This window comes from Nyctereutes procyonoides, unplaced genomic scaffold, assembly GCF_905146905.1.
Source record: "Nyctereutes procyonoides isolate TBG_1078 unplaced genomic scaffold, NYPRO_anot_genome, whole genome shotgun sequence".
Lineage (NCBI taxonomy): Eukaryota > Metazoa > Chordata > Mammalia > Carnivora > Canidae > Nyctereutes > Nyctereutes procyonoides.
Genome location: NW_026575042.1, coordinates 3,039,741 through 3,053,559, shown reverse-complemented (window position 1 = coordinate 3,053,559; position 13,819 = coordinate 3,039,741). Strand labels below are relative to the sequence as shown.

The window sequence follows — 13,819 nt, the reverse complement described above, 5'->3', positions numbered from 1 at the left end:
TTAGCACTGCTAAAGCCAAAGCTGTATCTTAGTAATATCTGGCATAGTTTAAGCACACAATAAATATGCATTCAATGAAAGAATTTGCCCTGATTGTCCTCAATTACTTCCACACCATTAAAAGAACACAAAGCAGTGTTTCACTTAGATAAAAACTGAAGAGGGCAACAATGTATAGAAAGACCAGAAAATTACCATGATTATCATGGAAATAAAGGAAACAAAAGGAGTAAGGAAAAACCCAGTTCAAGAACTCTATTCACAAGTACCCTAATCCAAAAACCTTCCTAAGAGCCCAACACAGGCTCCTATGCTGGGAAGTGGTACCAGATGAATAGTTGGTTGTGGATTTCTTCCTAATCAAGGTTTTTAATTGAAATCTCAGAGTTTAATCGGACCTTTCAATTAGGTAGAGACTTCTATGAGAAGAGATTCTTCTCCTGAAACAAGAGTCACAACTAACAGATACTGAACACTTAATCTTGCTAGGCACTGTAGTAAGCATGCCATATGTATCTACTCATTTAAACCTCATAATTGTAGATATTAACTCATCAAAGACAGAGAGCTTGTCAATGGTGGGGTCAGGATTTGAGACCAAAGGCCATTTTCTTAACCACCGTGTCATACTGCCTAGTTGAGCTCACTTTTTCTTAGAATTTTAAGGTTTTACCTAAGGGTTTTGTTGACGTACATCAAAAATACATCAGTCTTTAATTATAGAGTTGAAATTAATTCTTGAATAATTCCCACTAACTGTATGTGTGTGCATGTGTGTGCATGTGTGTATACTGGGAAATATATATATGTATATGTATATGTATAGCATATGTATATGTATATGTATAGCATGTGTGTGTGTATATATATATAGCATATGTATAGTATATATATATTTTTTTTTCACTGGGAAAAAAACAACCATACTTGACTATACTTATTCATTAACAAACATTTAACAAGTAATTGTTTAATTGCTTGGAGACAAAGAGTGAAAGGGACTCAGTGAACACTTGCCAGCTGTTGAATATTTACTGCACGCCTGTCCTCGCCAATGCTCTCAGGAGATGCAGTCTGCTAGAAGAGATGCATCAGTGCCCTACAGTTTCAATACATACTAAAAGTAACTTGCAGGAAGGGCTCTGGGATGTACAAGTGTGAAATGAGACAGCAGGCAAGGCAAGGGGAAGGGACATTGTAAAGACTGATATCCAACCTAGGCATTTCTTCTGTAAGCCATGGAGATTCGTGTTAAGGACCACAGCAGAGGAGAAACAAAATCAGAATTTTGTTTTGGAATAACCACTCCAGAAGTAGAGAGCATGGAGCAGATGAGAGAAAGCATAAAGCCACAAGGCTGGTAAGGACCCACTTATCTGGTGGCTGTCAAAGTCTAGGTGAGAACTGCGGAATGTACATTTTCAAAGAGGGGAGTGTATGATACATGAATTATGTTTATAAAGTTGTTGTTTTTTTTTTTTAAGTCTAGATGAGGGGGCACCTGGGTGGCTCAGTTGGTCAAGCATCTGCCCTTGGTTCAGGTCATGATCAGAGTCCTGAGTTTGAGCCCTGCATTGGGCTCCTGGCTCAGCAGGGAGCTTGCTTCCCCCTCTGCCTACTGCTCCCCCTGCCTGTGCTGTCAAATAAATCAAATACAAATAAAAATAAATAAAAAGTCTAGTTGGGAAATGGTCACAAGGAAGAGTCTCAACAGATACAAAGTCAGAATCGGGAAGACTTGATGAGATGATGGAAGGGAAGGAGGGCTGGACTGAGGTGTGGGAGCAAGAAGATTGGGAAGAGAAGAACAGTGGAGTTGTCACAGGATGGAAACATGAGATGGAGACTAACATATAATCGAGAAACTGCAGCACAAACAAAACCAATTCAGTGTTACACAGTGGGGGAGCGGGAGGGGGCACACAAAGCAGAAGAAGAGGTATCTATGAGATGAGGGACACATACGAGCTAGCTGCTAAAATATTAACCCACTAACAATGGTGTCACTGTTCACTGTTACTACTTTTTCCCTTCTTCCTCCGTGTCAGACCCGGCATCCATCTCTTCCAGGGTACATTACCAATGCCCTCGTTTTACATCTAAGCAAACCAAAGAACACAGAGATGAAAAGCTGAGGTACTAATTTAGCTACCTCTGACCTCTGATACGCCAAGCTACTTCCATGCTGCAACACTGCCTACTTAATAAATAATGACAATGACAACAGAAACAAGAGTAACTTCACTCTGCCACTGCTGAGCCAGTTAGAACGGCAGCTCTCCACCCGGGGCCTCTGCCAAATGCCCAGCTCTATGTCTGGAATTTCACATACATGACTTTTTCTACATCTTGTTTTCTAAGAGTGATGACAAGACCTGCATTTGTTAAGTGTCTGCACAAGGCCAGACCCTTGTGATCAGGGACACATGTGTCATTTCTACTCCTCAGAGCATCCCTGCAAAAGAAGCTGCACTGGTCTCAATCTGCAGTCAAGGAAACAGACCTACAAGATGAGGTGACTGGCCCAGGGCCACAGTGCACAAAGGGGCAGGAGAAGTACATAATCTCCATACTCTGAAGCACCCATATGTATTCATACACATGGATGTAAATATAAATCAACTGAGAGGAGAGAGAACACTCATGTGGCAAAATGTTCAAAATGAGTGAATCCTAATAAGTAAAAAATAAATATAGGAATTATCTATATTATAATTTTTCTTCAAGTCTGAAACCATTTAAAAATGGAAAAATAGGGGCACCTGGGTGGCTTAGTCTGTTTAAGCATCCAACTTTTTTATTTCAGCTCAGGTCATGATTAAGAGTCCTGGGATCAAGCCCTGCATTGGGCTACTCACTCAGGGTGGAGCCTGCTTTAGATTCTCTCTCTCTCTCTAAAAAATAAATAAATTTAAAAATAGAGAAACCCTGTGAGCCAGGGCATAAAAGAACCCAAAGGGCTTTGTCCATTCTCAGACTTCTTAGTCATTATAAGCAGATGAGAATCAATTCTAAGTATCTCTAGAAAAAAAAGAAAATCATGTAACTTCCTTTTTCTTTTTTTTTTTTTAAGTAAACTGCAATGAAGTGTTATTTTTAAAACTACCCATTAAACATGCATGCTACAAACCGATTTGCTGGGCAATAGGATCTGAACATTAGAAATGCAGAACTTCTGGAGTAAATAGTTAATTTGCTTTCACCTAAGGAAAAAAGTAGCATTTAGTAGATGAATTGTTCATATTCAGAAAGTATGATGGGTGCATCTTGCCACATTGAGAATCAAAAGAGCTGTGAATGCATTTAATACTAAAATAAATGATTATCAAACATATAATATTTGGAGAATTTAGGTCATTTCTATTTTTTAGGAATTGGAGTTCTTTGTGTAATTCCTCATTTAAAGTAGTGACCTACAAACAAAACAAAAAACAGTAGTCACTTTTCTTTGAAATTACACCCAAGAAGGAAATTAAATTTGCCTGAAAAGTGAGAATAATCATTATTATTTAAAAGAAAATAATTGGATATGGATTTAATCCTCTGGTGAACTGTAACACCACCATTATTTGGCTATTTTTAACCTATAAAATGGAATTTTCACATAGTTTCATACATTGGTAGGCTATTCTTGTTGATTAGCCCATAACAAATTTTTGGTAACATTTTACCAATAAAAGTAGTGTTCAAGTGTCCTTAGTTTTTAAAGAAAACACTAGATGGCAGTAAATACACAAGAGTTGTGACAAGGATACTGCACTTAACAGCATACAATACCTATCATTTTTGCCTTTTGAAGGATTTTATGCTGCACTGTGTCAAGCTTAAAAAAAAAAATCAAAAATTAAATATAAATGAAAGTTTCCTGGCTTTAAAAGTGTGAACCAGAAAAACTTTATCCACAATTTAAATTATGAGAATACTCTCAACACCAATTTTGTAAATTTGTTACGCTTTCTAAGTTTCTTTTGTCAACAAATTTTAATCATATAAATATATTTTAGATGTCACTTAATTTATAGAAAATAACTAAAATATCTTAAATTGCTGTTTCCATCAAGATGTCAAAAATCTACACAAGAATTTACTTTATATATATTTATGGCTTATTTCTTAAGTTTTGAATTAGTGAAATTTCTACTCTTTTAGGGGCCAAGAATGAATATATGTTAAGTACAGCACACTGTTAATTTAATGTCCTACAGGCAAAACATCTTTTAAAACTCAATAATTAATACTAATACCTATCTTGATTTTGGGGGGAAAAAAACAAAATTAAATATAATTTTAAGATTTTACTTCCTTATGTGAAGTAGATTTTACTTCCTTCTCTACAGATCAAAAGGAAAAATCTTATAATTAGAAACTTGTTAAACTCATGGATGGTTTTAATGAACTTTCTGTAACATTCTGAATTAGAATTTCAGTATGATTTTATAAACTTGCATGGTAATAAACCAAAAAAATATACTTTCTAATTTATATTAAACTTTCTATTTTTTTGATTCATTACAAGACCAGATGGCATTCAGCTCAGGTCTTAGCAACACTAGAATAAAACTAGCTAACTTACTAATTTTTTGGTTACTTCCAACACTTCCCCTGAGCTGTTCTAGCACACAAAATTTTCAATTTAGAAAACAAAAGTGGGGTCCTCTCATCAGGAAAAAAAGTCAATAAAATAAAAACAAATGAATATTCAAATATACTACTGTGGTAGGAAGGGAAAGCTTATTTTAACACCAATCCGTGCCAACAAACCAATCCGTGCCAAAATCAAAGCTTTTGATCATTAGTTTTTAAAAAGTCAGTAAATAACTTCGATTACTATAAGCACATTAAAACCAGCACACACCCAAATAGCCCAAACAATCTTTTACAGCCTTGAAAAAGAACAAAGTTGAGAGTCTTACACTTCCTGATTTGAACTTACTACAAAGTTATAGTAATAAAAGCAGTGTGGTAACTGGCATAAAGACAGATATACACATCACCAAATTCATCAAGTTGTATACAATAAATATGTACAGCTTTTTGTATATCAATCACACATCAATAAAGTACTTAAAAAAAGACAGACATACAAACCAATGGAACTGAATAAAGAGCACAGAAATAAACCCTCACATACATGGTCAAATGATTTACAACAAGGCTGTCAACCATTCACTGGAGAAAGGAAAGTCTTTTCAACATGATGCCAGGAATACTGCATATCCACATGCAAAAGAATGAGTTTGGATCATTATCTTACATCGTATACAAACATTAACTTAAAATGGATCAAATACCTAAACATAAGGCCTAAAACTAAAACTCCTGGAAGAAAACATATGGCAAAAGTTTCATGACATTAGATTTGGCAATGATTTCTTGCATATGACACCAAAGACAGGCAAAAAAAAAAAAAAAAAAAGAAAAGAAATACAGTAGAAAAATTGGACTTCTGTTCATCAAGGGGTAGTATCAACAGAGTAAAAAGGTAACCCACAAATGGGAGAAAATATCTGCAAGTCACATATTTAATAAGGGATTGATATCCAGAATATATAAAGAACTTCTCTACAAATCAACAACTAAAAAACAAACAGCACAACTAAAAAATAGGCAAAGAACTTGAACAGAGGGGTGGGGGTGAATGGGTGACAGGCACTGAGGCAGGCACTTGACAGGATGAGCACTGGGTGTTATTCTGTATGTTGGCAAACTGAACACCAATAAAGGTAAATTTATTATTAAAAAAAAAGAAAAAAAAAAGAACTTGAACAGATATCCAAAAAAGATATACATATGGTCAAAAGCACATGAAAACATGCACAACATCACTGATTATCAAGGGAATCAAAACTATGGTGAGATACTTACTACCTTATACCCATCAGGATAATGATAATTTAAAAAAAAAAAACAAGTGTTGACAAGGATGTAGAGAAATTGGAACACTTGTGCATTGCTGATGGGAATGTGAAATGAAGCAGTTGCTATGAAAAATGGTATGGTATTTCCTCAAAAAATGGTTAAGAAAAAAAACGTGGTTAAGAGGGTAAGTTTCATATTATGTGTTTTTTACCCCAGTTAAAAATTTTTTTAATTAATTTTATTGGTGTTGAATTTACCAACATACAGAATAACACCCAGTGCTCATCCCGTCAAGTGTCCCCCTCAGTGCCCGTCACCCATTCACCCCCACCCCCCGCCCTCCTCCCCCTCCACCACCCCTAGTTCGTTTCCCAGAGTTAGGAGTCTTTATGTTCTGTCTCCCTTTCTGGTATTTCCCACACATTTCTTCTCCCTTCCCTTATATTCCCTTTCACTATTATTCATATTCCCCAAATGAATGAGAACATACACTGTTTGTCCTTCTCCGATTGACTTACTTCACTCAGCATAATACCCTCCAGTTCCATCCACGTTGAAGCAGATGGTGGGTATTTGTCGTTTCTAATGGATGAGGAATATTCCATTGTATACATAGACCACATCTTCTTTATCCATTCATCTTTCGATGGACACCGAGGCTCCTTCCACAGTTTGGCTATTGTGGACATGGCTGCTAGAAACATCGGGGCGCAGGTGTCCCGGCGTTTCACTGCATCTGAATCTTTGGGGTAAATCCCCAGCAGTGCAATTGCTGGGTCGTAGGGCAGGTCTATTTTTAACTCTTTGAGGACCCTCCACACAGTTTTCCAGAGTGGCTGCACCAGTTCACATTCCCACCAACAGTGTAAGAGGGTTCCCTTTTCTCCGCATCCTCTCCAACATTTGTTGTTTCCTGCCTTGTTAATTTTCCCCATTCTCACTGGTGTGAGGTGGTATCTCGTTGTGGTTTTGATTTGTATTTCCCTGATGGCACGTGATGCAGAGCATTTTCTCATGTGCGTGTTGGCCATGTCTATGTCTTCCTCTGTGAGATTTCTCTTCATGTCTTTTGCCCATTTCATAATTGGATTGTTTGTTTCTTTGCTGTTGAGTTTAATAAGTTCTTTATAGATTTTGGAAACTAGCCCTTTATCTGATATGCTATTTGCAAATATCTTCTCCCATTCTGTAGGTTGTCTTTGAGTTTTGTTGACTGTATCCTTTGCTGTGCAAAAGCTTCTTATCTTGATGAAGTCCAATAGTTCATTTTTGCTTTTGTTTCTTTTGCTTTCGTGGATGTATCTTGCAAGAAGTTACTGTGGCCAAGTTCAAAAAGGGTGTTGCCTGAGTTCTCCTCTAGGATTTTGATGGAATCTTGTCTCACATTTAGATCTTTCATCTATTTTGAGTTTATCTTTGTGTATGGTGCAAGAGAGTGGTCTAGTTTAATTCTTCTCCATGTGGATGTCCAATTTTCCCAGCACCATTTATTGAAGAGACTGTCTTTCTTCCAGTGGATCGTCTTTCCTCCTTTATCGAATATTAGTTAACCATAAAGTTCAGGGTCCACTTCTGGGTTCTCTATTCTGTTCCATTGATCTATGTGTCTGTTTTTGTGCCAGTACCACACTGTCTTGATAACCACAGCTTTGTAGTACAACCTGAAATCTGGCATTGTGATGCCCCCAGATACGGTTTTCTTTTTTAAAATTCCCCTGGCTGTTCGGGGTCTTTTCTGATTCCACACAAATCTTAAAATAATTTGTTCTAAGTCTCTAAAGAAAGTCCATGGTATTTTGATAGGGATTGCATTATACGTGTAAATTGCCCTGGGTAACATTGACATTTTCACAATATTAATTCTGCCAATCCATGAGCATGGAATATTTTTCCATCTCTTTGTGTCTTCCTCAATTTCTTTCAGAAGTGTTCTATAGTTTTTAGGGTATATTTTGAGAACCATTTGAATGGTAAATGGTTCTCCAACCTTTTATTTTCAGGTTGTAGGTGTCCTTCTGTCTAAAATGAGTCTCTTGTAGACAGCAAATAGATGGGTCCTGCTTTTTTATCCAGTCTGAAACCCTGCGCCTTTTATGGGGTCATTAAGCCCGTTCACGTTCAGAGTTACTATTGACAGATATGAGTTTAGTGTCATCATGATATCTAATTAGTCCTTGTTTTTGTGGATTGTTCCACTGAACTTCTTCTTAAAGGGGAATTTTAAGAGTCCCCCTTAAAATTTCTTGCAGAGCTGGTTTGGAGGTCACATATTCTTTCAGTTCCTGCCTGTCTTGGAAGCTCTTTATCTCTCCTTCCATTTTGAATGAGAGCCTTGCTGGATAAAGTATTCTTGGTTGCATGTTCTTCTCATTTAGGACCCTGAATATATCCTGCCAGCCCTTTCTGGCCTGCCACGTCTCTGTGGAGAGGTCTGCTGTTACCCTAATATTCCTCCCCATGAAAGTCAGGGACTTCTTGTCTCTTGCTGCTTTAAGGATCTTCTCTTTATCTTTGGAATTTGCAAGCTTCACTATTAAATGTCGAGGTGTTGAACGGTTTTTATTGATTTTAGGGGGGGATCTCTCTATTTCCTGGATCTGAATGCCTGTTTCCCTTCCCAGATTGGGAAAGTTTTCAGCTAGGATTTGTTCAAATACATATTCTGGCCCTCTAGCCCTTTCGGCGCCCTCGGGAACCCTAATTAAACATAGGTTTTTCTTCCTTAGGCTGTCGTTTATTTCCCTTAATCTGTCTTCATGGTCCTTTAATTGTTTGTCTCTTTTTTCCTCAGTTTCCCTCTTTGCCATTAACTTGTCTTCTATGTCACTCACTCGTTCTTCCACCTCGTTAACCCTCGTCGTTAGGACTTCTAGTTTGGATTGCATCTCATTCAATTGATTTTTAATTTCTGCCTGATTGGATCTAAATTCTGCAGTCATGAAGTCTCGTGAGTCCTTAATGCTTTTCTCTAGAGCCACCAGTAGCTGTATAATAGTGCTTCTGAATTGGCTTTCTGACATTGAATTGTAATCCAGATTTTGTAACTCTGTGGGAGAGAGGACTGTTTCTGATTCTTTCTTTTGAGGTGAGGTTTTTCTTCTAGTCATTTTGCTCAGTGCAGAGTGGCCAAAAACAAGTTTTATTGAAACACAGGGGAGTATCTTCTGAATCTGTATACTTTAAGTCCCTTGACTTCCCCTGGAACTGGTCCGTCTAGCTGGTCTTCTGGGGGAGGGGCCTGTTGTGCTGATTTTCAGGTGTTAGCACTTGGGGGAACTGCTCTGCCCCTGCCTGCTGCAGGGCTCAGTGGGGGTTGTTTACCCCGTGAGGCCCCAGGAGGAACAGCCGCAGTTGCTATGGCAACTCTGGAAGCCTGGATTCAGCCCCCGCAGGAACTATGGGGCTCTCCGTCCGCAGGGTCTGGAGGCTCCGGGGCGGGGCCGCTGATCTGCTCAGCTCGGGGCAGGAGCGTCCTTGCTGTCCTGGGCCCTCCCGGCCTCTGCCTGTCCCGGGGGAGGCCGGAACCTGGGCTGTGTCTGGGCGCCCTGTGCTCCGGGGCCTGCGCTGTTGGATTCGCGCTCCCGCTCCGCAGCCCCCTCCGCGGAGCCGCCGCCCGAGCCCCTCCGAGCTGCTCCGGCCCGCCGTGCGCGCTGCAGCCCTTAGGGAGCTCGGCGCACTCTCCCGGGGCGCAGGTGTCTGTTAGTGTCCCCGGGAGCCCGAGGGCATCCCCGCCCTCCTGGGTCCTGCTCTAACTCCCTGCGGGCCCCTTTCCGCCCGGGAAGGTTGGTGCAGCTCCTGCTCCTCCGGGACGGGGCTCTCCTGTCCTGGGGACACTCGCCCCGGCCTCAGCCCGGCTGCTCGCGGGGCCCCTCCCCCTCGGAGGCCTTTTGTTCCTTTATTTCTTTTTCCCCGTCTTCCTACCTTGATAGAAGCGCGAACTCTTCTCACTGCAGCATTCCAGCTGGTCTCTCTTTAAATCTCAGGCCGAATTCGTAGATTTTCAGGATGATTTGAAGGTTATCTAGGTAATTTTTGGGGTACAGGTGATTTGGGGACCCTGCTCTTCCGCCATCTTGCCCCTCCTCCCCAGTTAAAAATTTTTAAAGAGTTTACAATGGTAAATTTATGTTGTGTTCACTTAATCACAATAAAAAAAAAAAAATGAAAAGAGCAGCATACATTTAGTTACAACTTCCTCACACCCTGCCACCCTTTGACTTAACTCTGGGAGACCTCAATTTTAGTAATGATCTCTATATTAATAAATATTGATAACATTTTAATGGGTTTTTCTTATTTTAAAAACCCAATACAAAATTAATTAATTAATTAATTAATTAATTAATTTTAAAAAACCCAATACACACCAAAATGATCACTTTTATCTTGTAAGGATTTAATCTTGGTAACCAAAAGGAAATTCTTCTTGTTTAGAGGTATAAGTCTAGCCAGTAATGAAATAGTCTAAAACATTGCTGGCATTCTGGCCTATGTGGATTAATTTTATGCTGAAAAATACCTTTCCTCTATGTCATGACTGACTCTAAATCAGCCTGTGGCTGTGCTTTGGTCTCCCACCAAAGGTATCCCTAACTTATATCCTAAGAGTAGATTACACTCACAATTCAGAGTGAGAAGTCTCTACTAGCATGGAAGAAACTGCCTTTTAAACTACTCTGGGAAATCAGATTAACTCACATCCAAGCCTTCCCGAAATATGCCATAGGAGGCCCCAGGCTTCACCAAAGGAAGAAGATAAAAACAGCAAAGGGTCTCCTGTCTTTGGATGCTATTCATGATTAACCCCCTCCTGTGTTACCACAGACCATTCATTGGCATGTCGTTTCCTAGTTGCATCTCTAGTAGATGTATTCAACCATATACGTATGTGGGTATGTGTGTGCATGCGCATGCACATCTCAGCTACATTAAGAAGTGGAGTTCTTGTGCTTGGCTGAGGAGCCAATGGGGCGAAGCTACCACCTGTGGGATTATGACTGAACGCCTCTAAACCAGAATCCCGCCCAGGCAGAACTACGGCAGCGCCGCAGAGCCTCGGTTGGCCTTGGATAGCCGGTCCCCCGCCGTCCCTGCCGCCGGGCCGCGTGGCGCAGCGTGTGCCGCGGCGCGTCGGGACCTGGGTCCGGTGCGGAGAGCCCCTCGTCCCGGAAAACGGGGCGCGGCCAGAAAGGGGGCCGCCCCCTCGCCCGTCACGCAACGCACGTTCGTGGGGAACCTGGTGCTAAACCATTCGTAGACCACCTGCTTCTGGTCGGGGTTTCATACGTAGCAGAGCAGCTCCCTCGCTGCGATCTACTGAAAGTCAGCCCTGGACACAAGGGTTTGTATTTAAAAAAAAAAAAAAGAGAGAGAAGAAAGAAGAAAGAAGAAGAAGAAGGAGTTCTTGAGGACAAAAATAAAAAGACAGCTTTATCTTTCCTTAGCACCAGATTCAGCATCATATACATAGCAGTTCTGAATAATGACTGAGTACTGAGTACAATTTAATTAAGGAATTTTTTAAAATGAGCACTTGTGACTTTGTGTTCTATAAGTAGAACTTAGAAAATGTTATACACAAATATAGTCATATAATTAATATTGACTATAAATTTATCACAAAAATAGAAATATCCATTTTTCCTTTTTAAATAAAAAAGAAATGCTCATTTTCCTATCTAATAGTTTAATCTATTAATTCCACGTTCATGTCAACACTGAAATGTGTACCTACCATGTTTCAGTTAATATTCTAGCTAGGAATCTGATTTACCAGTTGGGAAGCAGACACTGTCCCTGCTCTTCTGAAGCTGATAATGTACAGGAGAAATAGACCTTACATAAACCTGCCTACCAGTGAATGCAAGGTTGTGTAAGTGGGATAATCCCCATGATTGAGGACAATCAAAGACTTCATGTGAGACTAACAGAAGAGATACAGCGGAGATGGGAGGATCAGAAAAGGCTGTGAGCCCAGTGACATTTGAGCAGAGACCTAAGGAACAGAAGTGTGCTACCTAGGCCCAAAGAAAGGACTTGGTAAGTGCAAAGGTCAAATTAAGTAAGAAGAGCCAGGCCCTGGGTATCTGATGTTGAGACTTCACCAAATACGAAAGAAGCAGTAGCAATGGGAATATACAGAACACTGGACCAGCCAGAAATTTAGAGGAAGTAAACGCAAAGTCAAGAGGTAGGCAGTGAACACACCCAGAATTGCTCAGAAGTTGGCAATGCAACACCCAGATCTGGCTTACAGCAGAACTCTGCTCAATTTGGGATAAGGGATGGTTTTCAGGTTTTCCCTATCTCTCAAGACTTACTCCTCTTGCTGTGGTTCTCAATTTACCAAGAAATCTTCTGATAAACCAATTCCACTTTAACACCAACTGTTACAATCATTGGAAAAGATCTCCTTATGGCAAATTAACTGCCTGGCACTCTGGTCAGTCCTGTGTGAGTCTCATTAGTTTTAAGTAGAAGTCAGTCCCAAAAGCCTAGTTAACTCTGGATGTATTGGCAAAGACAAGTTCCCAGATCCGCAAAGTTAAGGGCCATATCCTAGAACAAGAAGGTACACTATGAGCCTGGGCAGCTGGCCATCCCCCGTCCAAGGTACCTGTTTTGATCTCTCACACAGGTGAGAAATCAATCTTGCAAATAGCTCTCCAAAATCCTATTCAACTCTCAAAATTCAAAACAGACCTACTTTTATCTGCTAGAGCCATTCCCTTTCCCTCCCACTCACTGCTGTCTAAAATCATTCTCCAAAATGTAAATTCTGCATATAGCAGCTATCATGAACACAGATTCCTATTAAATACACAGAAAGAGTAAATACAGCAAAGCACAATCTATTTCTTCAGCCACTACTGGAAATGTACCAATTCCATTTCTAGCCAGCCCTCAGTCCTCAGGCTTTAAGAACTGTATAATCCTATAAATTCTGCTTGAATAATTTCCACAACTGTTCTATTTTAAAAGTATCTAAAAATGAAAGGTCACAATATTCCTGACAATAATAATCACTAGCAGTAAAAAATTCCTGCAAATTCTTCCATTTGCCATTGATCAGTGCTAAATTTTCCAAATGTTATAGTAAGCCACATTCAGAAACATGATAAACAAAATGAAAACCTAGAAAGTACACAGCCTACTTGTACTTTGTATGTGAAATTACAAGCCTTCCTGTTATACATTTTGGTGTTTTAGAGTTTCACAATTCCACACCTGTTACTAATGAGATTTAATTTGTTAATCAAAAAGCATTTCTTATGAGTTATTTGCTTAAGTAGAAATTACGATCCCTAGAAGAGACTAAAAATATATTAAATCTACAGAATTCTATTTCAAATAGGATTTATCTGCTCAGCATTGGACAAGTCAGTACAATGACTGGAAATGTTACTTTCCTGTCTACACCATGGTGACTTTTTCATATCTGCACAACCAGAAGTGCACAGCCTCAAACCTCACATCTTTCCATTACCTGAACCAGGAAATGCAGGTCACTAAATTGCTAGTCATTGACAGTCAGGAACATCACTGCTTTAGGTCATCTCTGTTTTAACAGAGGTATCTGATGTGGAGACTATTTAAAACAGGTTAAAACTGTCACTTACCTCCACTGCTACTACAATCAAAATGAGGTCCAATTTTGACTCTGGAAAGAGGGCATTCACTTGTGGTGACATTCCAATTAGAGCACAGTTGGTGACCACAGATATAACACTCATGGTTTCAAAAGCCAACTAAAAGGGAAAAAAATGTGAAATTAAAAACCACAATGACCTCTTCCATATTTCCTCATCTTTTTTTATATTATCTAAAATCAAAGAAAAAGCCTTTCCCTCGTTGTAAATATTCCAAGAGCATTTTAAACCTTTTCTCTATAAAGCCGTGATTTTCTTTAGTTTAAAAAAAGCCATGCTGTTACAAGGTATTTTAGATACTTTGGCTTGTC

At 39.6% G+C, this 13,819-nt stretch overlaps 1 protein-coding gene across 3 annotated transcripts in view; it reads right to left on the bottom strand.

Moving 5' to 3' along the window:
- Positions 1-13,819, bottom strand: part of ANO10 (anoctamin 10) — a 229,792-nt gene that overhangs the window by 156,059 nt on the left and 59,914 nt on the right. For all 3 annotated transcript variants that reach the window (XM_055321414.1, XM_055321416.1, XM_055321415.1), the window contains one exon: positions 13,479-13,607. In XM_055321414.1, the coding sequence (XP_055177389.1) occupies positions 13,479-13,607 (129 nt within the window). The remainder of the gene's footprint in view (positions 1-13,478; positions 13,608-13,819) is intronic.